Source organism: Narcine bancroftii, chromosome 5 (assembly GCF_036971445.1).
Source record: "Narcine bancroftii isolate sNarBan1 chromosome 5, sNarBan1.hap1, whole genome shotgun sequence".
Taxonomy (NCBI): domain Eukaryota; kingdom Metazoa; phylum Chordata; class Chondrichthyes; order Torpediniformes; family Narcinidae; genus Narcine; species Narcine bancroftii.
This window is the reverse complement of record NC_091473.1, coordinates 235,794,175-235,820,824: the sequence shown is the minus strand read 5'-3', so window position 1 is coordinate 235,820,824 and position 26,650 is coordinate 235,794,175. Positions and strand designations below refer to the sequence as shown.

Below are 26,650 nucleotides of genomic sequence, written 5' to 3'. Positions count from 1 at the left end.
CGCTCTTGACCCCAGCGTCTGCAGACTTTCCTGATGAATTGCTTAGGTGTTCATCTTAATATGCAGTTCCTCAGGTAATGAAGCAACCCATGCCCACATGTGGCAAGAAGTGGACAACAAAATGTGTGTCAAGAAAATGGAAAGCCATTAAGTACCAAGCATTGGCTAATTCTAGCAGAAGGGAAGATATCCATTTTCTCGGGATTCAGTGGCACTGAGAACATCAATATCCTGGGGTTCTCATTGGTCAGAATCTGATACATCTACAAGATCTGACCAATGTATCATTGGGCCATTTACAATTTTTTGACTGCTAGTACGATGGTAATCAAATAGAATTAACTTGAAATCCACATTTGAAAGAAACAATTACTAAGACAATTTTAAAAAATAGTGAAATTCTGAAAGCATTCTGTTTGGAAGCACTTTTAGTTCTGCCTATGAGATTTAGAGAGCCTTAATAAAATGCAAACCACACACACACAAACAAAATTCCAATCTGTTGCTGGTAGCTTTGTGCACCAATTACCATCTAATTTGGACATTATCATCTTAAATTAAAATGAACAAGATTGATTCAGTTAACCACAAAATTAACTATGCGACTTTGGGTATGGATGGGTGCCTACTGGTCAGTCTGGATACTGGTTGGCCGGTTCCTATGCTGTGTGAGTGTGACTCAACGCAGCACTTTAAACTGACCTTGTATGTGGATTACATTCAGAGATTCTGCCAAGAGCTCATTGTTGTGAAGACTCTTCCAATTGAGCTGCCTTAGTCACAAGGGCACAACTAGCTGCAGAAATCTTTTCAAATTTGTCCTTTGGCTTTGCTATGGATAGTGCTAAAAAGCAACTAAATGCAACAATACCTTTGATGAAGAGCTCAAACCCAAAATGTTGGTAACATATCTTTGCTACATAAGGAACGCTACGTGCCGTGCTAAGTTTCTCCAGCACTTTTATTTCTTAAATGATACCTATTACTGACTGCTTGAGTAGCAATTTATTGTTTGGAAGGCCAAAATAAAAATGTTATGTCTGAGGTAATTATCCCTGTCTTAAATCAAATCAAACAGTGAAATTGACGCAGGAGTGGGCATTCTGAACCTTCAAACCTGCTGCTCCATTCAATAATTATTTAAAATTTATTAAGATGGAAATTTAGACACAAAACCTGACCTGGGTAACCAGGTTATTACCTGGTTTGTAGGGTTTGCCTTCGGAAGAAACAATAAGCAGAATCGGTCCATTCTCCTGCATGATTTGAAAAAATTAAAGCAATTCTCAGATTGGAAGATTTTAAGATAGGATGTGTCCCTGGAGCAAAGGCGATTGAGGGGTGGCCTGATAGATGTGTATAAGATAGATGTGTATACTCTGGTAGTGGAATCAGAAACAAAAGAGTCTAGATTTAAGAGAAAGGACTTATATGGGCATCTGATGGGCAAGTTTCTATTTACACAGAGAGCATTGACATCTGGAATCTGTTGCGAGGAGGCGATGGAATCAGATATAATTGCTTTGTAAAAGGTCATTCAGACAGACACTTAAAGAGGCAAGGTCATAATGGTGGGCAAAGGGATTAGTGTAGATTGGTAAAAAGGTCAGTGTGGACATGATTTCTGAAGTGGTCATGTCTATGCTCCACAACCCAATGATTTTATGACTCCAAGACCACATTTCAATTGAGAGAGTCACACGTGGGACCAAAAAAAAAATCAAAGTTCAGTAAAACAGTAGCTTCAATTTAAAAAGATCGGTCAATTGGAAAGCATGATTTTTTATTCTCATTCCAAAATTATTTGTATCATCCTAAGAAAGCTTTAAGATTAGCTGAGCCATGCATTACACATCAGCCGATATTCTGTACGGGAGCCAAGAAAATCACTGAGTAGAATTTGGTTGCTTAGAAAATTAATTTATAATAAATTCAATGTGCTAAATTTATCACTAATTATTATTTTAGACTTGCCCCAACAATTGTGAAATTAGCCAAAACCATATTAGAATTGGTTCTGGAACCCATTTGAGAGAAGCTGTGTGGATTAGGGAGAGACCTGAATGTACTGAAAATACATGGAAATCCTAGAGAGTGAAATTTATGGCATGAACGAGGTATGAATCCAAAGTTGGGAGTCTTGTCAAATTGTGCAAGAACAACAACCTGAGTCTCAACATGGACGTCAAAGGAGATGGTTATGGACTTCAGGAGGCTGAAGATCTCAACCTCGCTACAACACATCAATGGCTCTGTCATTGACAGAGTTGACAACACAGTGTTTCTTGGTGCGCATATAAAAGACGACCTATCCTAGTCCAAAAACACCTCCTCATGAGTCACGAAGGTGCACTTCCGAAGGAGGCTGAGGAGGGCAAGGCTTCTGGTGCCCATCTTGACAACTTTTAACATGAGCACAATTGAGAGTGGTCCTGTCTGGCTGCATCATTGTGTGGTATGGTAGCCACAAAACATCAGAGTGGAAATCAATATAAAGTATTATCAAAATGGCCGAGAAGATCATTGGGATACCTTTCCTCCATTGACCACATTTATCAAGAGTGTTGCTTAAATAGGGTTCCAAAATTATTGAAAACCCCTATCATCCATCTCACAGTATCTTCAGCCCACTACCATCAGGAAAGAGGTACGAAAGCATCAAAATCAGGACTGCCAGTCTGGGAAATAGCATCTTCCTGAAAGCAGTGTGATTCATAAAGGGAATCCTGTAACCTTGGGTCTCTATGAATGAAACTGAGTGAACGATTTAAAATATTTATATATAATTATTTTATATTATTCTTGATCAGATGGGGAATTGGGCTAAGGAACAACAGATGCCCTTCAGCTCGGAGAAGTGCGAGATACTCCAATTGCTTAAATCGAACGGGGCAAAACTTACTCTGTTAATGGTATTGTCCTAAAGAGTGTTATGGAGTAGAGAAACCAAGGGATACAGGTACATAGGTCTTTTGAGATGGCAGGACTAGTAGACAGAGTATTAAAGAGTGCATTTGGTACACTTGCGTTCATCAGTCAGAGCATCGAATACAAGTGGGAAATCATGTTGAAGTTATACAAGATATTGGTGAGGTCACACTTGGAATATTGTGTGCAGCTTTCGCTGTTTAGCTATAGAAAGGATATTATAAAGTTGGGAGGGGTACAGTTTATAGATACTGATGAGTAGAAATTGTGCTTGGCCCGCAGGATAAAGAATCTCAAGGTTGTTTGTGATGCCATGTATGTATTCTGACAATAAATTTGTACTCTGAACTCTAAAGAGGTGAATGAAGTTGTTGCCAGGATTAGGGAAATTGATTTATTGTGAGAAATTGGAAAAACTAGGCCTTTATATTTTAAAGCAAAGGAGGTTGAGAGAGGGTCTTATTGAGGTCTACAAAATCATGAGGGGCGTAGATAATTGGAATCCACAGACATAGTGATAGTCTCTTTCCAAGAGAGAGAGAATCTAAGATGAGAGGACATAACTATAAGGTGAGGGTGGTGGGATTTAGAAGGGATGTGAATGAACAGTTTTTCACTCAGAGGGTGGTGACCATATGGACCGCGCTGCCAGACATAGTAGGGGGGGTGCTGTATTAGCTTAGCTTCCTTTAAAAGATATTTGGAAAAATAAAACATGGATGGGAGGGATTTGGAGGGGTATAGGCCTGATACGGTGAAATAGGTTGAAGCAAGAAGGCTTATTGTTCAGCATGGACCAGCTGAACCTATGGGCCTGATTCTGTGCTGAAGGATTTTATGAGTCTAATATTTGGCTATAGACTCATGGGGTTTGTTCCACCATAATAGTTTTGTACTTTTCTTATTTGCCTCCTTAAATGCTATGTAATTTGTTTACTGCTGGTTGGTGAGCTTTCCAACTCTCCTTAACTGTTTGATCTTATCTTGCAGAGCCAAACTATTTCTTCCACTCAACTGCCTCTGCTTTATCAGCCTTCTTTCATCCTCCATTTACAGGAACATCCTTTCCACCATCTAAGCAGCTTCCTGCTTTTAAATGTTTTCCATTTCCCAAACTTACCACTCTTTAAATCATATAACGGCATTTTGAATTCATATTGTCAACTAAATTGCAGTTGGACATTTTTAGTGGTACACTATACTTTATCTGACATGTATGACTCACTTATCTTCAAAATTAATATAAATTAAGCCACCTCACACTTAGCAATTCTATCCTTCTGACCCTTGCACAGGTTTTCAATCTTTCAATCCCTTTACATAATTGACTGTTTTAAACAATATGGTTTTAATGTAGCTGAAAGCATTTTCTTCATGGAAACATAACCAGAAAGAATATTGGTGCTGAAATATGTGATTCGATGCTGGGCTGAATCCAGCAACAGAAAAAAAGTCTGCAGATGCTGTCACCTTTGGGCTCTCACAGCATGAGGGCACCACCCGATTGTTCCTTATGGATGGTTTCTGGGACCGGGCCCCATCTGCTCTCATGAGTGAATGCTCGCCATTGCTGAGGGACACAGGCCTTGCCTGCTCTTCGAGTAGATTTTCTTGGACTAGCTACCTGAGGATGTCCGACTCTTGCTCACCAGTGAGGACTTCAGCGACCCCAGGAAAGTCGCAACCCGGGTGGATGTGCTCTGGAGAGCAAAGAAAGAAAACGGCGCCTCAGTGGAGCAGATCGCTAGGCTCCGCACACAGACAACAACAAGGCCATAGCAAACAAAGAGGAAAGTGGAGCCCCCAACAGCATTGCTTCCATCACCAACAATATGGTGCGGGGGCCCGTCGTTGCCGCCCATCCTGCACATTTCAGGGAAACGCCATAGCCAATCGTTGTTAATGGCTGCGGCAGTTGGCCAACGTGACAGCCTCCTCTACGTGTGGGACTCTCTGTCAGGAAAGTCCTTCCTCGTTGACACCAATAAAAGTGTCTCCCCCCACCCCTTGGCCTACGACACCCAGTATAGCAAGCTGGGCCCAGCACTGAGGTCAGCAAACAGCATCACCGTATGGACTTTCGGCACCCACACTCTCCCCCTCCATGACACAACAATTCCTGGGAGCAGACTTCCTGTGAGCCCACTGCCAGCTGGTGGTCCTTAAAGGGCGCTGTTTGGTGCACACTGGAACTTTTCAAACAATGCCCCGGGGGAAGCCGAGTTACCTGCCCCCCAGCTCAACTCGTTACTTTGTCCAACAATGCATTTACGCAGATCCCAGCGGAGTTCCCTTCAATCATGGCACCACAGTTTTTCTCCGTGGAACTGAAGCATGGAGTAAGGCACAACATTCTCACCGAGGGCCCCCCGCTCCATGCCAGGATGCGCTGTCTTCCCTCCTGTGAGGCTCACCCTCGCCAAGGAGGAGTTTTAAAAAATGGAAGAGCTGGGGATAGTGCAGCGTTCCAACAGCTGCTGGGCCTCTCCCCTGCATATGGTACCGAAAACAGCAGGAGGTTAGAGGCCATGTGGTGACTGTCGCTGCTTCAATGAGGCCACCATACCCGCCAGCTACCTAGTGCCCCGTATCCAAGACTTTACCGCTAACTTAAACAGGGCACAGGTGTTTTCAAAAGTCGTCCTCATCAGGGGCTATCACCTGAACCCGGTCCATCCCGATGACATCCCTAAAACTTCCATCATTACCCCTTTTGGACTCTTTCAATTCCTCAAGTCCAAAGAATGCAGCCCAGACCTTCCACAGGCTGATTGATGTGGTGGGCCAGGAACTCCCTTTCAAGTTCATATATTTGGACCCATAATCTCATCACCAGCCGCAACAACACAGAACACGTGGCTCATCTAAGGCAACTGTGAGCCCAGCTGCAAGAATTTGGACTAACTATACTGCTAAGTGCCAGTTTGAGTTGGAAACGATCGACTTTCTGGGGCATCGAATCAACAGGCCCAAAAAGGTAGAAGCTATTCGCCATTTCACCAAGCCCGGCACAGTGAAGGGGTTGCAAGAATTCACTGGTATGATGCACTTTTATCACCTATTCGTACCAGCAGCAGCCCACATCATGTGCCCCCTTTTCACGCTCATGGCATTACCTGGGACATTACCATTGGCCTGGAAGGTGTTCCAGAAGGCCAAAGATGCACTGGCCAATTCAAACCTTCTGGTACATCCCAGACCAGAGGCACCAACCGCTCTCCCAGTAGACACCTCCAGCATAGCGATAGGAAGCACACTGGAGCAATTTATCAAGGGGCACTGGTAGCCACTGGCCTTCTTTAGCAGGCACCTCCAGCCATCCGAACTCAAATACACCCTAGGAGCTATTGGTGTTGTACCTACCAGTCAGGAAATTCAGGTTTTATTTGGAAGACAGGTAATTCAGGGTCTTCATGGACCATAAACTGTTAACCGTTGCCTTCCACAAAGTGTCTGACCCTTGGTTGGCCAGACAGCAATGACACCTCTCATACAAGTCTGAGTTCACCACGGACATCCAACACATCGTGGGTAAGAGGAATATGGTGTCCAACGCACTGTCCCACCCCGTGATTGAGTCCATCCAGGCCATGTCCCTGGGAATAGACTTTTCCGCCCTAACCAGGGCACAGCAGGTGAACCCTGAAATCCCAGCATAGAGAACAGCAGTTTCTGGCCTCAGGCTGGAGGATGTTGCCATTGGTCCGGGTAACCAGATGGTCCTCTGCAACGTCTCCACCGGCAAACCTTGTCCCATCTTGCTGGCTCTGTAGAGGCGGCAGGTCTTTGATGCTGTGCACAACATTGTGCACCCAGGCATCAGGACTTCTGTTAAAATGGTGGTCAGTAGGTTTGCCACGGCCTTCGGAAACGGGTCAGTCAATGAACCAAGACCTTTACGCTCTGCCAGACATTCAAGGCAGCCCCCCAGACATTTGAGCCAGCACGACATAGGTTCAGCCACATTCATATTAATATTGTAGGGCTGCTGCCAGTTTCCCATGGGGCGATATATCTCCTCACCATGATCGACCACTCCACGAGGTGGGTGGAGGTGATCCCATTGGCTGACACAACCACCAAGACCTGCACCAGGGCACTGATTAATACCTGGTTGTCAAAGTTCAGAGTCTTGGAGCATACGACTTCCGATAGAGGTACACAGTTCACTTCGGGACTCTGGATGGTGCTGGCCAAGTTGTTGGGAACCCAGCACCACCATATCACGGCTTCTCACCCACAGGCTAATGGGTTGGTGAAGCAAGCAAATCCTAGATAATTTTTTTTAAATCGAGAGTCTGGATTCTTGGGTGGTCTGGATTTCAGGCAACTGGACTTTTGGACTTCTACTATATACTATTTTCATACCAAGTAAGAATTTAAGTGCATTGTACTTATGTTGAGTATATGACAGTACACAGGCAGTCCCCGGGTTACGAACGTCCAACTCATGGACAACTCGTATTTACAAACATATTACGATTTGTTGGTGATTTGTCAGCTCACGGAAATAGAGTGCGTCCACCTTTTAAGTCAGATCATGGTAATGTACCATGTCTCTATCCTTGTAAATCTGATGCAAGAAAAGCTCTGGCAAACATCTCTTGAAGCCCACTTCAAGAAATTTGACTAACTGATGCTAAATTCAACTTAAAGACAAACTTAGGAACAGATCTCATTCGTGACCCGGGGACTATCATTAATAGTGCTTTAATTCAAGTTATTTCATAGTGTCACCTCTGTACTTGATCTCTGGAGTTCCTCAATTGTTGCTTCATTTTTCAGCAAACCTACCACTGCTTGTCATTCAGTCTCTCCTGATCTTCATCTGATCATCTATCAACTGTTTTGTTCTCTCTAGTCCTTCCCCCTTTTTCTGCTACTTAAAACTTACTTTAATTTCTCACTTTCCCTGGTTCCAATACAATTATTAATCCTAAATGTCGCTGCTTGGTCAGAAAGAATCGTTCCATTTATATTTTAGAATTTAGCTCATTTATTTTTGTGAGGGCTTGAAGATTATTTGTTTAAGAAGTATTAGAGAATTATTTTTCTCTATCAGGTGCATTGTATCTTGTAGACCACATATCACAGAGCTGAAGATGTCCCTTTTCCAACAGAAATTTGACTTCTTGAGAATGAGTCCAGTTGAAGCCTTTAAGTTGTTGATTATGTCAAGATTAACAATTACTCTTCTTAGTGTTTTCTTTGAATGGTGTGCCCATTGTGATTTTCTTTTCCTTACAGGTCTTGCTAGGGGTCATGTGCCCCATGATGAGTGGGATTGAGATAAGTTTTAGGAATGTATTTGCTGTGGTGGGGAAGGGTTTGGGAGAAATACGGGCTTTGGGCATGCATATGTACATGAATGGCTTTGTTAATTAGATTTTGAAAGTCTCTGAAAACTGAAAAAAAGATTAGCAATTGCTTTTAAGTACACAATTCTCTTGGGAAGAAGGCAGGCCATTAAGTGAAGAGAAACCAGTGAAGCTCAACTGAAGTCTATTATCAATCTTTAAACAGTTCACTTCTCACTTGTAGCTGCTTTATATATGTTATTTAAGATAAACTGGTGAAAGCCTACACAAACTTTGTTGTGTGGGATGATAAAATCAATTCAAAAAAGTTTTCAATGATGACAAAAAGTCTTAACTTTATCTGCGAAAATTGGTGTTCAGTAGATCAGATTGTGCATCGATCAGAATCAAGAGTTATTGTCATGAATAAGTCATGAAATTGGGTGTTTTGTGGCTGCATCACGGTGCAAACATTCATATTATAACCATCCTACTACATTAGTATATTAAAAAAAGTACACCAAAAGTAAAGTAGGGTCTTTGGTTCATTGATGATTCAGGAATCTGATGGCAGTGGGGAAAAAGCTGTCCTTGTGCCATTGAGTGCTCATCTTTAGGCTCCTGTACCTTTATCCTGGATGGTAGCAAAGTGACAAGGGCAAGGCCTAGACGACGTGGGTGTTTGAGGATAGAAGCTGCTTTTTTAAGACACCACCTCATGTAGATGTCCTCAATGGAGTGAAGACTGGTGCCTGTTGTGACAGATTATGTTGTGTTTGTATTGTATATAATTTTGGAAGATAAAGCGTGGCAGGTATTGTTTAGTGTAGATCACATACAAACACTTCAAAAAAGTTCTCATTTAAAATATCGGAGCTCTGCTCAAACTAGACTGGGCGGCTCCGAAAACCTTTGCAAAAGCTTTGGGGAGTGCCCAAGGGACTTCACTAATGGATTGTTGTTTGAAAAGCAACAAATGAAAGAACTTGGAGGATTAGGTTTGGACCCACAGTCTGTCTGAGTGGAGGATGCAGTTCTAAGAGGGTCATGCGGTTTTGCAAGCAGAGAGAGTAAAACAGACTTTTCTCAGAGAGAAAGAGAGAGAGTGAGAGAAAGAGAGAGAGAGAGAGAGAGAATTCAGTTCTGCAGTGCTAGAGCTCAGCAGCAGCAGCTGGGACTGGAACAGGACAAGCTGGAAAGATTGTGGAAAAAAAAATTTTGAAGACAGGTTTTGAGTGCTTAGTTCAGCCTGGTCAAAGCCCTTGTATTCAAGAGGAGAGGACTGGCTGCCTAATGTTTCACTTGAAATAAGAGAAACAAAAAGGAACTCTATGATGACCTGAAAGAAAAAGGTTATCATCTGGAAAACCCTGATGGGGCAAGTTTCTTCGGCGAGACACTGACATGGCTGATTAAAAGGGATCAGTTTGTCTCTTTCTGAAAACTGACGAGAACCTTCCTGAGTGGTAACCATTCACCTTTCAAGCACCAAAGCCTGGTGAAATTCATAGATGTTAAATTCTGTGCACAGTATAAGAATTACCTGCAACCAGTGAACTTGGAGGAGTGAGGAGTGAGATTGGACTATGAATCAAAGAACCTTTCTGAACTTACACACACATGACATACATGTGCGTTTAGAATTAGAAGGGGGGTTAAATTAGGTTAGTTAAGTTAAAGTGTGGTTCTGTTTTCATGTTTAAAGATCATTAAAAGCAACTTTTGTTTAAGTAACCATTTGTCTTGGTAAATATCTATCGCTGCTGGGTTTTGGGGTCCTCTGGATCCATAACTCTGTCACAGGCAGAGTTAACAACCCTCTGGAGTTTATTCTTGTCCTGAGAGTTGGAGCTTCTATTCCAGGCAGTGACGCAATCAGCCAGAATGCTCTCCTGTAGAAATTTATGAGATTCTTTGGTGACATACCGAATCTCCTCAGACACCTCAGCTGCTGGTGAGCGTTTTTTTGTGATTGAATCAGCAAGATACACTGATTAGGAATTTTCTTTGCGGCATTGAATTTGTCCCATTTTCCCAATCTTGGGAATACATATCAATAATTTAAAGAAAGCTTGAACACTTTCAACAGGCACTATTTTTATCCAAGGCTTGTATAAACATGTCACTGAATCATTAACTACTTAGTGGGTCAACAAAATAGCCTCCAGAAATTTATCTAATGGTTGGTATCACACTGTCAAATTGCCAGCTAGACATGTCATTTTTACATTGGAATATTGAGTCCTTATTGTCAATTAGACAGCAGTTGGGCATGCCGCAATAACCCCGATGAACATGACAGTGGAATAAGCAACATGTCTGAACAAATCTACAGCTATTTTAAATTCTTCATCGTCATTTTAGAATTTAATCTTGTGACAGCCACAGAACTGGTAGAACAGAGGGATTGGGGAATAATTCCCGGAAAGTGGTATCACAGGTAGATAGGGTTGTAAGGAGAGCATTTAGCATATTGGCCTTCATAAATCAAGGTATTGAGTATAGGAGTTGGGATGTTATGATAAAATTGTACAAGACGTTGGTGACGCCAACTTTGGCGTATTGTATATAGGATTGGTCACCAGACTACAGGAAAGATATCAATACATTTGAAAAAGTGCAGAGAAGATTAACTAGGATGTTGCTCAGACTTCAGCAACTGAGTTACAGGGAAAGGTTAAACAGGTTAGGACTTTATTCCCTGAAGAGTAAAAGAATGAGGGGAGATTTGATTGAGGTATTAAAAATTATGAAGGGTCTAGATAGAGTAAATATTGGTTGAATTTTTCCCACTGAGGGTAGGTGAGATACAAACCAGAGGAAATGGGTTAAGGGTGGAAAGGGAAGGGTTTAGAGGGAACATTAGGGGGAAACGTCTTTGCACAGAGATTGGTGGGAGTGTGGAATGAGCTGCCAGCTGAAGGGATGAATGCAGGCTCAATTTTAATTTTTAAAAAGAATTTGGATATGTATATGGATTGGAGGGGTATGGAGGGCAATGGTTGGGGTGCTAGTCAGTGGAACTAGGCAGAAAAATAGTTTTACATGGGTTTGAAGGGCCTGTTTCTGTGCTGTATTGTTCTATGGTTCTATGGCAACCTAATTGATATTTTAGTACTGAATGTCTGACTAATTTCCAGTTTTAGTGATGGTGCAAGGTCCAAAAAGGGAAGTATTGTGCTTTTTGTCAGCCCCAGAAATGTATTTTGGAGTGTTACTATTCCAAGACTTCAATCAATTGAAACAGTGACTTGTATCTGGGAATTACATTCTTTCCACTGGTCTGAATCTTGCGAACTGTATTGATAATGCCTTTGAGGAAGGGGTCTCCCCAATTCTATTGAAAGTGAATCTTGCACTTTGAGATGTCTCTTCACAGCTGGCACAAGTGATTTACACAGCAGGTGTTGGGCGATGAAGATATTTGCATGTACTTGACCGACCCCCAAGCTATGTTGAGGATCATTGGTTCTGAATGAAAGGAATGACGATAGTATTTTGAGCTACCTAGATTTTTAATATTGACAGGCATTCTTGGTTGCCACTTTCTCAAACACACAAGAGATCGCAACCATTGTATAGCCTGGTCATCTAATCAGAAGAAAGAAGCACCAATTTCCAGACAGACATTTCGCTGGGGTTAGAGCAACGCTATAACCATGCCAGCGACCTGGGTTCAAATCCAACCCTGTCTGTGAAGAGTTTGTACATTCTCCCTGTGTCTGAGTTGGTTTCTTCCCAGTGTTCCAGTTTCCTCCCACCCTTCAAAAGCTATGAGGTTGTAGGTTAATTGGGGCATTTGGGTGGCACAGGCTCCTGGGCCAGAAGTGCCAACATTTTCAAAAAATTCACATTTATGGAAATCATGCAACATGAAGCAGCAATCATACCCCAAGATCCCAGGAATAAATTGGAGAACGGCTGTTATCCTTCTTGTTTAAGCTGTTGTTTTAGGTAAACAAAACCCAGGAGTGACTCTTCAGTGAACACTTTGCAGAAACATCAGAAGCCTTGTAGTTATCCAACCAGCCAGCCTGTCTCCAATTCCAAACATCATTTCATGATGTCATTTCAATTAGCACCTACTTGTGAAATGTGCATATCATTCTCCAAAGTTTCTGCAATGTTACTGGATATGCATTCTTAGTATTTCAAATAAGATCAGTTTTAAAATGTGTGTATGTATCTATCCCTCTCTAATCTTACCAAATTCCTTCCAATATTTATCCATTGTATCAGTAAGGAATTGCTTAAGGTGGTATGTGAGTGGGAAGTGAAGGTTAAGAATCACTGCTCTAGACCTAATTGTTAATTAAATATTTTGCTTGAGAAAAATTGTTATTGGCCCATTTCCTTCGGAATTATGAAACCATGCACACAACGAGTCAATTATGTACAATTAAAACAGTAGTTTTCAAACTATTTCTTTCCCACTCACAGACCACCTGAAGCAATCCCTTACTAGTCACAGCACTGGTGGGATAGGGAATCCTTAAAGTGGTCTGTGAGTGGAAAGAAAAAGGATGAAAACCACTGATTTAAAGGGATTATAAAATATTTACTAATTGATTTTTTGGCTGTTACTGCAACTCTGTGATCACTTCAGTTACCCACAGTTAATCTTCCTTTGATCACCCCAATAAAGAATCAAATTGCCATCCTGCAAGGGGTTACTGTTGGATTTCTTACAATATCCTTGTGGTGTTAAGGAATCCATTCTAATGTCCTTGATCCTTGGGCATACTTTGATTTCATTGAAAGGATGTATAGGTTTAATTGAAAAGATGAGTCACTTAGCTTCTGTACAACAATAATTGCAGACACGTCTGAGCCCACGACAATTGCTTTAGCTGAAATAGTTTTCTTTGACAGGTCAAGCAGAGGGTTTGGGGTGGGAAGGAGGTGGGAAATCTCACCTGAAACTGTTCAGGTCAGATAAAATCAGATAATTTCATTGTGCTGACTCGACAAATGGATCAAAAGTGATAACAACAGCTATGTCATGGAAAGGTAGCAAAGACTGTTCTCTCTGGCTGACTGCTTGATGAACAGTATTTTATGAAGAACCATTCCAAGAATACAATTGCCAGACATGGCGGATTAATTTAGAGGCTGTGATTTGAAGCCAGGTATCTTGCAAGGGACTATACTGATCCTTGCAAAAGTCAAGGATATATGTTGGTGCAAGAGAGGAAATACTCTAGGTCTAGGGTATTTGCAGGATCCTTGAAGGAATTTGATAAACTGATTTATGAATTATACAGAGTCATTTGAGATGGGGAAATATTAGTTGACCAATGACTGGTTAAAGACTGGTTAAGATTCACTGATAGTGAAACTTGATTGACTGGAAATTTAATCTCTGACTGGTAGCATGAAATGTGCGATATAGTTGTGTAAACATGCTGCTTCCCACATTTTCTTTTTATCATAAAAAGAGCCCATTCAATCCACATCTGCTCTCAGTCCTATCCCCCACTCGTTTTCTTATGTTCCCTTTAACATGGTAATCAACTCTCCCTGAAATTTCTCTTAACCACCTGCACACTGCAAACACAAACAGACCTAACCTCAGACAGACAAACAGTATATATGCATAGTATTTATACACAAATATTAAATTAAATAAATTGTTGAATCACAGAGAGTTTGTATGAGCAGTTCATCAGTCATTCAGCAGTCAAACTGCTCATGGGCAGAAGCTGTTTCTCAGCCTCGTGATTCTGGCTCTGATTCTCCTTTCTTTGCCAGCTGGAGTACCTGAAAGATACTGTGTGTGGGTTGTGGGGAAGGGGCCTTCAACAATTCTGTGAGCCCCCTTCAGAGAACGATCCCAGTAATACTTAGGCAGGGAATCATTTTTTTAAAACTTATTTTAAATGCTGCCGGGTGTGATAATATGTTCCCTTTGAGATACATTAGAAATGCCAATTAATTCATTTTTCGCCAACATTGCACGCAGGGAGACATCTGATGCATTCTACATACAAGGGATTTCCGAATCGATTTTTAAAGATCCATAATGACATTGTATTCTGTGTGACAAGAGTAAGTGAAGCTTTGTTACCAAACTGCAACCTAATGGAATCTAAACTAGAGTTACAAGAGGCTGTAGATGCTAGAATCTGGAGCAAAAAAAAATCTGGTAGAAGAACCTTGTGGGTGAAGCAGCATCAGTAAGAGATAAGGAATGGTTGAGGTTTCATGTTGGAGCCCTTCATCAATGCTCGATCTAGGACTGGTGCACATGATGATAAAATGTGTAGGTGCAGGTTTTGGCCTCGTTAGGATGTTTTGCCCATGTCAGGTTGCCTCAGTGCTTCAAGCAACCAAAAAAAAACAATCTGCTGGAGGAACTCAGTGGGTTGTGCAACATCAGTGGGAGATCAAGGATTATCAGCATTTTGGATCAGAACCTTTTGTCACGATACTTGATGAAGGGTTCTGACCTGAAACACTGACAATAATCTTCAGAGAAGTCTCTTCATACTTGCACAAAATCATACTTTCCATACGTTTAGCAATGTTTAGATTCCTAAGTAGAAAATGTGCAGATAACCAGACTAAAAATTGAAAATGAAGACAGTCTCGTGAAAAGAAATAGCTTGTTTTGAACACCTGTTTGAAAGAAGGGAAGGGGTTTCTACTGTTGGGTCTGGGCAAATGGAGATTTGCTAGTCTTGCAGATGAGGAACCATGATTAAGAAATACATACCAGGTTGCATAAATACCAGGTCACATGATATGACTAGAAACAAAGCCACATGGTGTGAGCTGACAAAACTAGCTTGACCAGACCTGAGCAGGATTAGCATATCTAAAATTGATACAGCTGCAAAACAAGGTTAAGATGCAAAAAAAACAATAACCAGCTGCAAGATAAAGAACAACCAGCTTCTAGAAACATGTAAAACTGCACGTAGTGCCCATCTAAAGGACTATATAAGATGAACTAAAACACTGTATGAGTTGAGTAAAGCTCAGTGCAGCGAATGAGTGACACTGTCTACTCATTTTATGTACAAGTGTAATACAACAAAGATGGTTGTACGATCATTGATCGTGCTGTGGTTTTATTGCAGCACAGGTTGACGTTAACAACTGTTTTATTTTTATCTTAATTCTATTTTACCATTTCAAATTCTTCACCACCCAGCAAATCAAACAACTGAATTATTAATCTTCGACGTTACCTGAGAATAATCTACCTGAGTATGATTCATGTCAATCTATTTACCTTGTCCAATCTTAACAGCTGATAAATGTTTATCTTCCTGCTGAGATAAAACTCAAACCAACCCTTGCAAACATTACAACTGAACCAAAGAAAATGCATGAGTCAAACATGATTAGGAGAATTTGCCTGAAACTGAGAAAGTCTTTTATGGTTTAAAATGAGCAAGAACAATCTGAGCTAGTTGCGTTTTGTATCTTACAAATGAACTATGCTTTATTTTCTCACTGTATTTCCAATTTTGGCCTGCATTTAAAAAAAAGATGTAGACTGTTTCTGAGCCTGTTTCAGGTAACAATTACTAAATGACTGACCAATACTTCAATTCAGTTTATCCACTTTAACCACTGATACTAATATATAATAAAAATCTATTAATCTTATTCTTGAGGATTCCCAAAGAGCATTTTGTACAAAGGGATTGGATTTTCAGATTGTGGAATCAAGGCAATTGATTTCCTTCTATCAATATTTTACCATGCATCGTACTTGTGCTATTCCTTCAGTGGTATATGAAAGAACCTTCTGTAGTGTTTCTCAACATTTGAACCCATTAGTGAACTCCATCTCATTCCCATTCATCATTATATTACCTCTAGAGAATAAAGCACAGCACTTGGGACTATCTGAATTGGCAGGAGGTGCACAAGCCAGAGTTTAACTTCAAACGGTGACGGAAGTAGTTGAGAGCACGTGCGTGCATATTTTTCCCATTTGTTACAAACAATGGAGAAGTCCCCAGCAGAAAGAGAACATCAGGAGGAGAGCAGCACCTAATAGCCTGAATGCGCCTGAGTTTGTCTGATCTCGGAAGCTAAGCAGGACTAGGACAGATCAGTACTTGGAGGGGAGACCGTTGTAGGTTTCTGTGAGGAGCACTGGACAGAGTGGCAACTGTCTGTCTGCCTTAAGATAGACAGAAGTTAAAGAGTTACATTCTAAATGGAGTATTACTTGACAACGACGGAACCTTTACTTTTACTTTCCCCTAGCTCCGTCCAATTCTGTGGAAACAATGAGTTACTGGAAGAACTCATCATGTCAAGCAGCATTCCATAGGTAGAAATGGTCAATTAATGTTTCAGGTCAGAACCCTTTATTGAGCCAAGTCCAAATGAGTCGAAATATTGACTGACCATTCCTACCCATGGATGGTGCCTGAAATATGAGAACATCCAGCAGCTTATTGTTTGGTCAGGGTTCCAGCATCTGCAGTCATTTTGTTTCTCTCCAGTTCTTCGGCTCCTCCTCACTGCATGCTCCATATCCACTCCACCCTTCACAACTTCCCGAAGCACTGAATCCAACGTCTGGGCAGATATTACAATTCAACGGGGGAGGTGAAGTCAAGTGAAGTCAATTCATGTTTATTATCTTCTGATTGCACAAGGACAACCCGATGAGACAAAGTTCTCCGGTCCTCGGGTGCCAAACATTCAGAGATACAACCAAACATAACACATCCAGACAGATAATACATATGCAGGACAAGTTTTCGTGTTATAGAAATAAATAAATAAATAGATGTTGCTTTGACTATATGAGAGTCTGGGATGGTTAGTGCGAGCAGTTCCTTTGGTCGTTCAGCATCCTCACTGCCCGTGGGAAGAAGCTGTTTCTCAGCCTGATGGTGCTGGCTCTTATACTCATGTATCTCTTTCAAATGGGACTAGCTGAAAGATATTGTGTGCTGGGGTGCAAGGGGTCCTCAATGATTTTGTGTGCCCTCTTCAGACAATGATCCCGGTAGATCACACCGATTGGGGGGGGGGGGTGTGGGGAGGGGGAAGGGAGACTCCAGAATTCCTCTCTGCCATTTTTATGTTCCTATGGATTGACCTCTGATCCACTTCTCTGCAGCAACTGGACCACACTGTTAGGGTTAAGGTTAAGTGAAGGAACCTGGTGCTCTCCACTCTCTCCACCACAGAGTTATTGATGTGCAGTGGAGGGTCATTCCTGATCCTTCTGAATTCCAAGATTATCTTCTTCGTCTTGCCCACGTTGAGACTCAGGTTGTTACTCTCGCAACATACCTCAACATTTTCCACCTCTTCGCTGTAGTGCAACTCATTGCAGTTACTGTTGTGTCACCTGCAAACTTCATGACACTGTTGGAGTGGGATCTCGCGATGCAGTTGTGGGAAACTAGTGTGAACAGGAGCAGCTGAGCACACAGCCCTGAAGCGCACCAGTGCTCAGCAGAATGGTGCTAGATATTGTGCTATCGACTCAGATGGACTGTGGACATTCCATAGGAAGTCCAGAATCCCGATGTTGAGTCCCAGTGAGGACAGCTTTTCAACTGTTTACCAGCATCTGGGGAAATTATCGTATTAAATCCTGAGCTGAAGTCGAGGAACAAGTCTATATCGTCTTCTATAGGTGAAATGAACTCCATTAATCTGAGGGCAGACCTGCAGGTTTTATGAGTTGAGCACTAGGAATCTGACCTTCTAGTTCACTTTAAGCACATGGATTTTAAAATAATCCTACTCATTTTGCTAATGTCCACAGCAAACATAAATTTCCTCTTTCAATAAAAACAAGCTGATGTCATGACTGTGCATAACTAAGACATGAAATGTGTGAACGACTAGGATGTGTGGCCAATGTCCAATGTGTAGTGGAGTTCTTGGTTTCCTCATTCATTGGATCAAATCCATTTCTATTACACTTGTGTTCAAATTCATGATGGATCTGAGTAAAATGAGGTGGTGAAATGTTCATTGAGAACTAGAGGAGACAGATTTGAAATGCTTGACAGAAAGATTAGAGAGATGCAGTTAAAAAAAAACTTCTCCAGTCAGTGATCTGCCATAATCTGGAATCTATTGCGTGAATAAGCAAGAGACCAATTCAATTGTTGCTCACAAATGGAAACGGAGGGAGAAAGCTTTGTAGTGTCATAGAGAAAGAATGACGGAATAGATCTGACAAGAAGAGAACAATGGACTGAGCACCAACCTTCCAAGTTGCAATGATTCTGCAATTCTGAAAATCGTATATAAGTGATCAGGTTTGCCCATCTATAGCTTTTAAACTGCACTCCACAATATTCAAATGTCTAACTTCTTTTGAAACAGTAGAAACAAAAAAAATTATGCTTTACATGAGCCTTAATTACAATTTGCAAATTTCTGCAAATGTCTGGTGGAAAGTGTGGCAACTGGCTGTATCATAGTCTGGTGTGGGAACACCAATACCCCTGAGCGTAAAGCCCTCCAAAAGGTCACCCAGGACATCGCTAGCAAAACCATCCCCACCATCAAGAACATCTACAGGGAATGCTGGTGTCGAAAAGCAGCAGTAATCATTGAGGATCCCCACCACCCAGCACTGGTATATTTTCACCATCTGGTTCAGGCACAGCTGCTATCCCTCCATCATCAGACTCCTCAATGAAAAACTCAATTAGGGACTTATTTAAGGACTCTTTTACAATTTATACTTTATTGATTTTTTTTCTCTCTCTCCGTATTGCACTGTGCTTGTTTACATTTTTTTAAAAATACTTTATTTTTTATTTTTCATAAAAAATTAACAATTATAACATTTCAATAAAAATATCTATGCATATATAATTTTGTATAAAGCAAAAATAACCAGATACATACAAAAACCCCCTTCTGTTTCCCCCCCCCCCACTTTTATTAAATACCTTTTTGTACACCATCAGAGGTCACAGATTAGATTAACCTCAAGTTTCAGGGAGAGATCACTTTTGAATTTAGCAGCATTATTAAAGTTGGGTACCAATATAGTTCAAATATGGTTGCTATATTTTAATAAATGCATCATATGTTCCTTAAAATGCATGTTTTTTTTTCCATGATATACAACTATCCATCTCTGCTATCCACTCGCCAAGGTAACTGGAAAATCCGACATCCATGTGATTGTAATGCACTTTTTAGCCTCTGCTAGTACAATTTTAACAAATGAAATTTGAAAATCTGTAAGATCATTACTTATGTCTATAAAGTCATCTAACAAATAAAGTTCTGGATCACCTGGAAAGGTCACCCTTGTAATTCTTATTAATACTTTTCTTGCCAAAATCATCTAACCTTCACACATGACCAAGTTGAATGAAAGATTGTTCCTTCCTCTTTTTTTTTCTTTGGTTTGGCTTCGCGGACTAAGATTTATGGAAGGGGTAAATGTCCACGTCAGCTGCAGGCTCGTTTGTGGCTGACAAGTCCGAAGCGGGACAGGCAGACACGGTTGCAGCGGTTGCAGGGGAAAATTGGTTGGTTGGGGTTGGGTGTTAGTTCACACTTAAATCACAGATCTGGTATTTCTGGCTTAGACTTGTGCAACTTCTGTGGAATGAGATACAGATGATGTAAAAAAATATTGAACCAACCCATATACCTCGCATTACACTATCCACCATACAGACTAGGCTTGCTTTGGTGTTCCAACACCTAAGTCAGACTCTCACTTTTCCTTTGTCTCTGCAGACCAGGTTTAGCACTTTCTAACTGAAGAGCAAAATACATTCTGGTAATAAACTAGGGCATATTACCCATCCAAAGCATTTGATCCATTTCACTAACTCCTGGAGGAGTCGAGGCCTGTCCCCATCTTTCCTTCAAGAAGCTCTCAGTTGAAGAAAACATAAAAATGTTCAATAAGGTTCACCAAAGGTATTTCTCATTTGTTCAAATGACATCAAAACACCATCTTTCTAAAAGTCCGTTATACAATGTATACCCTTTTGCAACCATATGTTTAGAATTATGTTACTCACAATACATTATGACAAAATGGAGCTATTAGCGAAATACCCACTTTTTTTCCAATACATTCATTAATTTCCTGTCATATTTTTACCGTATGATTCAAGATAGGGTTACTTGTCTTCCTTTTTATTGATTTAATGCTCAGTTTGTTTACATTTCTTAATTTGTTTATATGTAAGTTGAATCATTATTTTTTGCACTGCTAAAAAGTGGTAATTCTGCCTCGTCCGCAGGAAAAAGAATCTCAGGGTTGAATGTGATGCACTCTGACAGTAAATCTGAAGTTTGAAATCTGATTCAACTTGTTTAGTAGGTTTCAGGATGAGGTTAAATCTTGATCCTGTGAGATAAATTAAACAATGGATCAACAGTGAACTGGAACTCATTTAATGCTTCTACAAAGCAAAAGCTGAAATATGATTGGCTATTGTTCTTAGCTGGGCTTACAAGACCTGTAAAGCAAACACTTTTAGGTAATCTAGTGATGAGCTATCAATAACTCCAGACTAGATAGAAGTTACCTGTCTGATAGGCTTTCGTTACCATAAACAGAAGGCACGTCTCATGTTGCTGACCCGAGACCCGAGCTTGTTCTGGGGGAGGGGTCATGGCATTGTTGCCTTTTTTGGCGAATTGGGGGGGAGGAGCCTTGCACACAATCAGCAAGGGGTGGGCCAGCCATACACATGCAAACAGTATTAAGAGAGGTTCTACCACATCTAGTTTGAACAATAATTTCAAGATTCTTTCCTCACCTAAGCAAATTTGGCAAAATGCCTCCACACAGTTTCCTGCAATATTCTCCCCTTGACTGAATATATCAATGCATTTTTGATGTTGAGGGAGACAAAAGCTTAAACAGCCAACTTTTGGGGCCCAAGATACATGAACATTCCCATTCATTTGAATATGTGGCACATAGCCATTACTAAAATACCACCAATTGCAATGCTGTAACCTGAATCCTTGGTGACTTCATCCTTGCAACACCTTCTGATAGCTGATACTAATTTGTGTAACTGCTTTTACTATGACAAAGAGCATCACCACCACATTTTCGGATTTACAGGAAGCTTGGTAAACTCGCGATGATTAAAGTAGAAGGATCATGTTGCCTGAGTTACTTAAAGAGGTAAAAGGAAGGGGACTGGTGGGTTCATTCATCAGCAAGAGAGAAACACAAAAACTGCGGATGCTGGAACCTTGCAAACAATGAGATGCTGGAGGAACTCAGTGAACCTATTGGGTGGAGACCCTTAATTGTGGGGTGACATTACACATATAGATGAAGGAGCGAAGAGGTGATAAGGAATTGAACAGAAGACAGGAGTGGTAGACCGGTTGAGTGAGAGACCATTTGGAAGGAGGGGAAGTTAGAGAGAAAAGTAAGAATAGATGGTAACAGTGGACAGGGATGGGAGTGACATAAAATTCGAAAAACTGATGTTCATGTTATTAGGTTTAGGGCTGTCCAGAAGGAACATGATATGTTGTTCTTCAAGTTAACATTTGGACTCGTCTTGGTATAAGGTGAAGGACAGACATGTCCATGTGGGAACACCACTAAGACCTAGTTGGGCCAAACTGGATAGCCTGTAATTAGAGTTGGAAAGACACATCAAGAAGCCTGAAATATGGATTTGTTTCTCCTTATGACCTGTTCAAATTTCAGATTTATTGTCAGACTACATACATGGCATCACATACAACTCCGAGATTCTTTTTTTCCTGCAGGCGTGGCAGAATTACTACTTCTTGATAGTTAAAAAAATACTGAACTTAATGTTCACAAAGTAAATAAAGTGCAAAAGTAAGAGTCCTTAAATTGCCTTTGATGTTGAGGAGTCTGATGGTGGAAGGGTAACAGCTGTTCCTGAACCTGGTGGTGTGAGTCTTGTGGCACCTACACCTCTTTCCTGATGGTAACAGTGAGAACAGAGCGTGTGATGAGCGATGTGGATCCATGATGATTTCTGCTGCTTTTCGATGGTACAGTTTCCTGTAGATTTTCTCGATAGTGAGTGATGATGTTCTGGGTTGTGTCCACTACCTTTTGCAAGGTTTTTCACTCAGGGGTATGGGTGTCCCCATTCCAGACCAATGTGCAGCTAGTCAGCACACTTTCCACCACAAATGATTTTAAATTTGCCAGGGTTTCTGATGCCATGCCAAGCCAAACCACTGCAAACATCCAGGAAAGATTCTCCAAGATAGTGACCCCAAGAACTTAAATTTGCTCACTTTCTCCAACTCTGATCCTCCAGTGATTACTGGATCATACACCTCTGGCTTTCCATTCCTGAAGTCAACAATCAGCTCCTTGGTTTTGGTGACATTGAGTGTGAGGTTGTTGTTGGTGCACCATTCAGCCAAATTTTCAAGATCCCTCCTGTAAGCAGACTCATCGTCCTATTACGGGCTCCCGTTTTAGTAAAATGGGATTATCACTGTAAAGGCTAGTATAGACAGGATGAACTGAATGGTCACAGTTAACATTTAATATTTCACCCAAGCACCATCACAACACAATTCACAGTCTAGCGACAATTCAATAGATTGAAAGAACTGAGAGAAGGCTTGAAACAGTCTTTTCCAGATTTGATATATTTGCAAAGACACTTAGCGATTTTGCTAAGGGAGAACCATTCTGACGGCTGAAGGGAAAGCAGGTTTTTGAAGCAGCTCTTGTGGCCAGCCATTTTGTGGAATTCTGTGAATGATTGGGTCTTTTCGAAGGATTCGCCTGTGCCAGGAGGGTCTTTAGAAGCAAAGTGCTTCATTTTGATTATGACTAACGGTGAAGGTCACTTGGAGAGACCGGTGCCAGGGTCTTGGAACCTTCGTGGACGTCGCCCAGTTGGAATCTTGCCTACAAAATGACCAAGAGTGTTATGATCACAGCTCGTGTGGATGGACATTTCTTCAAAGGCCATGCAAGAAGAATTTATGAGCCTGTAGTAGCTACAACTCCAGTCTTCCCATCAGTTCCTCATTAATTCTGGCATCAAATTTCAAAGGCCTATGCTTCATCACTGAATTTGAAAGACTGAACTTTGAATTAATTTTCCAGATTTTTGGCATGGACTGCATTGTTTTGGGTTATCACCCACTCACACACATACACTAGTACACCTGCGCATAGTTGGTGATAGATTTAGTGTTAAAGATAGTTTAAAAGTTAAGACTATAGTTTAAGAATTAAAAATAAAATTAGTGTTTTGTAGGAACCCGCTAACCTGGATGTGACCTGGTACACAAGATAGCTGACGAACACGGTGACTGCGCAGACCCCGTGGCGGCCAATGACCCTCTTCCCAGGTGACGACCTCCATGGTGGGAAAACAACAAGCAACGGCAGGATCGCCGACCAATCCAAGGCCAGCGCTGCTGTGAGGTCACTACGATAAGCAGCAGCAGGGAACGAATATAAACAGAGTTGCCAGTGTAATAAATCAGTCTTTGACTTCAAATTCTTGAGCCTGTGTCATTTTTTGTAGCGCGCACACTACATTGGTGGACCCTGGCAGTTTGACCCCAAAGTGACAGACAAAGCAGCTTTTCACGTACTTTCGTTGAAGCTGTCAACGTTCTGGACATTATAGTCACAATTGTGATTCAAACAGGCTGAGGTCAAGTTGCACCTGTGACAGATCACCACCACCGACACTCGTCACTACTACGTGGTGAGCTCGCTTGACCAGGACACGGCAGCAAGGGTCGTTGACTTCCTGTGGCAGCCTCCGGAGCAAGGCAAATGCACCCCCTCAAGGAGCTATTAACCGGCACCTTCGGGCTCTCATGGCATGAGCATGCCACTCGATTGTTGCATATGGACGGAATGGGGGACAGGGCCCCATATGCCCTCATGAGCCAGATGCTCGCATTTGCTGAGGGACACAGCCTTGTCTGCTCTTCAAGCAGATTTTGCTGGAGGAGCTGCCTGAGGATATCTGACTCTTGCTTGTCGAAGAGGACTTCACGGAAGCCGCAGCCCAAGTGGATGTGCTCTGGAGAGCAAAGAAAGAAAACGGCACCTCGGAGGAGCAGATCGCTTTGCTCTGCACATAGACAGCAACAAGGCCACAGCAAACAAAGAGGCAGGTTGACCCCCTGACCCAACAACTTTGTTACTATCACAAACAATGGGGTGTGGGGGCCTATTGATGCCGCCCACCCTGCTCGTTTCAGAGAAAGGTGATGGCCTTGTCATTAATGGCTGCAGCGGTTGGTCAACGTGACAGCATCCACCACATGTGGGACTCTCCATCAGGAAGGCACTTCCTCATTGACACCAGCGCTGAAATAGCATCCTTCTCCCATCGGTCTAAGACACCTGGAACGGCAAGCCAGGCCTGGCACTGAGTGCAGCAAATAGTACCACCATATGAACTATCGGCACCCACACTGTCCCCCTCTGCTTTAACAGCAACTGGTTCATGTGGACATTCACGATTGCGGCAATGGTGCAACTGCTCCTGGGAGCAGACTTCCTGCGAGCTCACTGCCTGCTGGTGGACCTTAAAGGTCGGCATTTGGTGCACGCCAGAACTTTTCAAATAATGCCCCTGGGGGAAGTCGAGTTACCTGCCCCCTCCTTGACTCAGTTACTTTGTCCAACATCGCATTTACCCAAATCCTAGAGGAGTTACTTTTGATCGTGGCACCACAGATTTCCTCCACTGAACTGAAACATGGAGTAAAGCACCACATTCTCATTGAAGGCCCCCCCCCCCCCGTTGCACGCCAGGGTGCACTGCCTTCCTCCTGAGAATCTCACTCTCGCCAAGTAAAATGGAAAAGCTGGGGATAGTGCAGCGCTCCAATAGCCCCTGCATATGGTACTGAAGGCAGCAGGAGGTTGGAAGCCAGGTGGTGACTGTTGCTGCCTCAATGAGGCTACCACACCCGCCAGGTACCTTGTGCCCCGTATCCAAGACTTTAACGCTAACTTAAACAGGGCACGGGTGTTTTCAAAAGTCATCCACATCAGGGGTTATCATCAGATCCCGGTCCATCCAAATGACATCCCTAAAACTGCCATCATTACCATTTTTGGACTCTTTGAATTCCTCAGAATCCCCTTTGGACTTAAGAATGCAGCTCAGACCTTCCAGAGGCTGGTGGATGTGGTGGGCCGGGATCTCCCATTCGAGTTCATCTATTTGGACCATAATCTCATCGCCAGCCGCAACAAAACAGAGCACGCGGCCCATCTAAGGCAACTGTGCGCCCGCCTGCAGGAATTTGGACTAACAATAAATTCTGTGCAAGTTTGGGTTGGAAACTATAGACTTTCTTGGGCATCAAGTCAACAGGCATGGAGTGAAACCCCTGCCTGTAAAATTAGATGCTGTTCAGCATTTTGCCAAACCCCACACAGTGAAGGAGTTACAAGAATTCGACAGTACGATGAACATTTATCACCTATTCATACGGACAGTGGCTTGCATCACGCGGCCCTTTTCGGCCATGGCACATGGAAGGGTAATGACATTACCTGGGACAATGAGGCCTTAGAGGTGTTCCAGAAGGCCAAATACACAGTGGTCAATGCCACCCTTCTGGTACACCCCAAGCCAGAGGTGCCAACTGCTCTCACAGTAGACACCTCCATCAGAGTGGTAGGAGGCGTACTGGAGCAATTCATTGAATGGCAATGGCAGCCCCTGGCCTTCTTTAGCAGTCACTCCGGCCACCCAAACTCAAATACAGCATCTTTGGCTGGGAGCTATTGATGCTGTACCTGGCAGTCAGGCACTTACAGAATTTTTTGGAAGTTGGACAATTCAGGGTTTTCACGGAACATAAATTGTAAACCTTTGCCTTCCACAATGTGTCGGACTTATGGTTGGCCAGACAGCAGCGACTCCTCTCATACGTGTCTGAGTTCACCATGGACATCCAACACATTGTGGGTAAGACCAACGTGATCAAATCTGTCCAAGCCCTATCCCAGGGAATTGACTATTTAGCCCCAGCCAGGGCACAGCAAGAAGACCCTGAGATCCCGGTGTACAGACAACATTGTACTAATTTTTTTGGAATTGAACTTCTTCCTTTAGTGGCTGCTGGTCTTCTTTTCATATAGCCAATTGTGGAGTTTTCCTTGGACGGGGAAGATTTTAGAAATGAAAGGCATGTCAACATATTTCCTGATTTATTCGGAGCAGTAAAACTATTTTTTTCAGCTAAGTGCACACATCTTTATTCAAGAATTCTGATCCACCAAATCTGAGGAATTACGGGCTGAAAAAAAATGATGAAATGAGCTTAAAAATTAAATAGAGCCATTCACTAATTTTGCTGCTGCCCCAGCAGTGTTCATATTGGTTCATATTGGTTAAGTTTTTTTTAAAACATTCAAAAGCTTTAAAAAAATGTTTTTCATTAACCTTGCAGTTAAAAAAAATAGCAACTAATCATCCTGAAGGCTCGTAACCAGC

At 42.0% G+C, this 26,650-nt stretch overlaps 1 protein-coding gene across 1 annotated transcript in view; it reads left to right on the top strand.

The window, feature by feature from the left end:
• The window catches only part of LOC138765055 (gametogenetin-binding protein 1-like), a 77,350-nt gene extending 53,673 nt beyond the window's left edge, over window positions 1-23,677 (top strand). The window contains exon 5 of the mRNA XM_069941713.1: window positions 23,422-23,677. Coding sequence (XP_069797814.1) covers window positions 23,422-23,453 — 32 coding nt within the window. The 3' untranslated portion in view covers window positions 23,454-23,677. The remainder of the gene's footprint in view (window positions 1-23,421) is intronic.
• The last annotated feature ends 2,973 nt before the right edge of the window (window positions 23,678-26,650 follow it).